The sequence below is a fragment of the Pollachius pollachius genome (assembly GCF_949987615.1).
Source record: "Pollachius pollachius genome assembly, chromosome: 8".
In the NCBI taxonomy this organism is placed as follows: Eukaryota; Metazoa; Chordata; class Actinopteri; order Gadiformes; family Gadidae; genus Pollachius; species Pollachius pollachius.
The window spans coordinates 19,993,208-19,995,707 of NC_136941.1; the positions used below are offsets into that span (position 1 = coordinate 19,993,208).

General features: G+C 47.2%; 1 protein-coding gene across 1 annotated transcript in view; it reads left to right on the forward strand.

Annotated features, from left to right (window-relative positions):
* LOC307078985 (chemokine-like protein TAFA-2) overlaps positions 1-2,279 on the forward strand; it is a 67,494-nt gene extending 65,215 nt beyond the window's left edge. Inside the window, exon 5 of the mRNA XM_079741029.1 lies at positions 2,033-2,279. Coding sequence (XP_079597155.1) covers positions 2,033-2,044 — 12 coding nt within the window. The 3' untranslated portion in view covers positions 2,045-2,279. The remainder of the gene's footprint in view (positions 1-2,032) is intronic.
* Positions 2,280-2,500: the final 221 nt, after the last annotated feature.

Sequence of the window (2,500 nt, forward strand, 5' to 3'; positions counted from 1 at the left end):
AAAGCCGAACGAGGTCCGCCTTCCTCCCTCCATCTGCTCGTTGTTGAACAGATGCAGAGGAGGAAGACGAGGAAGAGGAAGGGAGAGGGAGGAGTGAGGGAGGTGATGGAAAAACTGCTCGATCAATTCCAAACATCATATGGATGAGCAGACTGAACCGGACACGTCCCACTGCCCCCGATCAGCAGCATACATATTCATGCACACATGTTTATATGTACCAATAACTTTGTGGCTAGCATACATCAATAATCATTAGGCATACCTGCAACACAATTCTTGACATATTATTGTGCTAATAAAACACTGTTACTTAGCTCATGCATATGCGATTTAATGTAACTTTGAATGTCATTGAAACAAAGTTCAGCAACACACCATGCAAGCATGCTTAGCGATTTCTGTTATTTGCTCTTTACTTAACCTTATTCAGGCTTCAGGGATTGTATATTGTCAGAGATTTTAGGCTTTAGATGAGACACACAATCGTCTGTATTTGGCTTGTTGTAAAGTGCCTCAGTAATAGTGTGGTAAGGCCATTCATCTAAGTGAGTTACTCATGTGATCAACGTAACAATAGACAGATAGACACGAGGACAGCCTGGCAGCTTTGTAAATGGTGATCTGATGGCCCTTAGCCCATTTTAAATGGGCACAGAGTAACGCTTCCCACGGGCATGATTAAACATGGAAGGGTAGGAACCACCTAAAGGGACTTTAGTGGCGGTAGTGGCCTGGGCAAGGGGCGGAAGCTGTGTGCGTGCACACTGAACAGGCCGCAGGACAAGCGCCTGCAGACAGTCTGATCAGCCACAGTAATAGATGATGCTGAAGGCAACCAGGGTTAGATAACCAAGCATCCGGGATAGGAGCGATGGCCAGGGAGCTCTGCAGCCTTCACAGCACACTGGCGCCCGGCTTGAACCGAATACAGCCTCACATGGGGCTTAGACAGTGATGCATGGGCAGAGAATCAGATGAATACTAATATGACTGCTACTATTTCTAATATCAACACTTCAGATCATAGCGATACTATTTGAATGGTTACATATGTTTCGTCATCTGTTCAGCTGAGCAGTGGTTAATCATTTGATTAATCTTGGCATGGAGACAGAGGTTGGTGTTTGCGTCTGGTGAAATGCAGGTTCTTTGAGTGTTTGAGTCAACTTCACTGTCTGTAGGTAGGCAGGTAGATAGGTAGGTATGTGTCTTTGAAATCTATTATTGGAAGGTAGATAGGTAGGTTATCTTGGAAGTTATGAAGGTAGGTATTTCCTGGAAGGTAGGAAGGCATGCCTTGGAGGGTGGATAGGTAGCTAGCTAGTTCATTGAAGGTAGGAAGGTATGTCTTGGAAGGTAGGTAGGTGTTTGGTATGTCTTGGAAGTTTCAATAGGTTGCCAGAGGAAAGGAAATGAATTTCCCCTGTAGAGAGAAGGAAAATAAGAAAAATAGGCCAGTGAAAAAAAAGTAAACCATTAAAACTAGAGTCAATTATAAAACAAAATCAGGCGGTCAAACAACATTTACACAAGTTCCTAATGAGGTAGTCTGGCAGGGCCAAATTGTCTCCCAAATGTATAAAAAAAAAGGAAAGTCAGCCTATGAGTAGAGCTCCAGCCCAGCCAGGCTGTGATTAGAGCAATAGCCCGGACCCAAGAAGAGACAAAGCGCTCTGGCACCGGTCCAGGCAGCAAGGTGGGATGGGCTGGATGCCATGACTCAGTCTGTCTTTATGTCTCTCTTGCTAGAGCGCCATTCAGAACCAGGGTCCTAGTGCTCCCCTGACAATAATCACATCTCATTGAATCCAAATGACTATCGCCGGGCCACGGCTATCCCAATCATTTGTTAGGTTCTTCATATGTAATGACACCAGCGTCTACACAGATGGCCCCACCGCAGTGTCGAGCTGCTCAGCTCTTGTTATGCGAAGGTACTGATGTCTCATCAGAAATGTACGCAGTGTTGCTGTGTTTGGATTTATTTTTAGCAGATCTGACACTCTGCTTTCCTTTCTTCCTGCTCCAGGTCACCCGATAGTGCTGCTGAGGCCCTCAGCGGCAGGAAGAGGAGAGGGGGCCAGACCAGCATGGGGCCCGATGCCGCGTTCTAGATCTGTCGCCCGCAAGGACATGCACTCAGTGGAACTTGTTGGATTGTAAGATAAACTTCAATGTGGATAAACATGCACCGGTGGCGAGAGACACTGGACTCTGAAGTCCTGCCATCAACCACTTTTAAAGGGGCCCTTGCTCTTTTACCGCAGCACACTCCATTACCCACAGTCCTTTGCTGCGAACAAGTGACAATGACTCCAAATTGAACCTCGCAGACTCTTGAGATGAGATGACAGCGTAACGCCCCCACAATCCCCCCCCCCCCCCCGCCCCCCCCCCCCCCCCCCGCTTCTCCTTGGTGACTTCCACGTGTACCCTTCGTTTGTCTTCTACAGCTTAGTCGTGTGTCTGTATGCAAACCTGGACATGAGGACGTCCC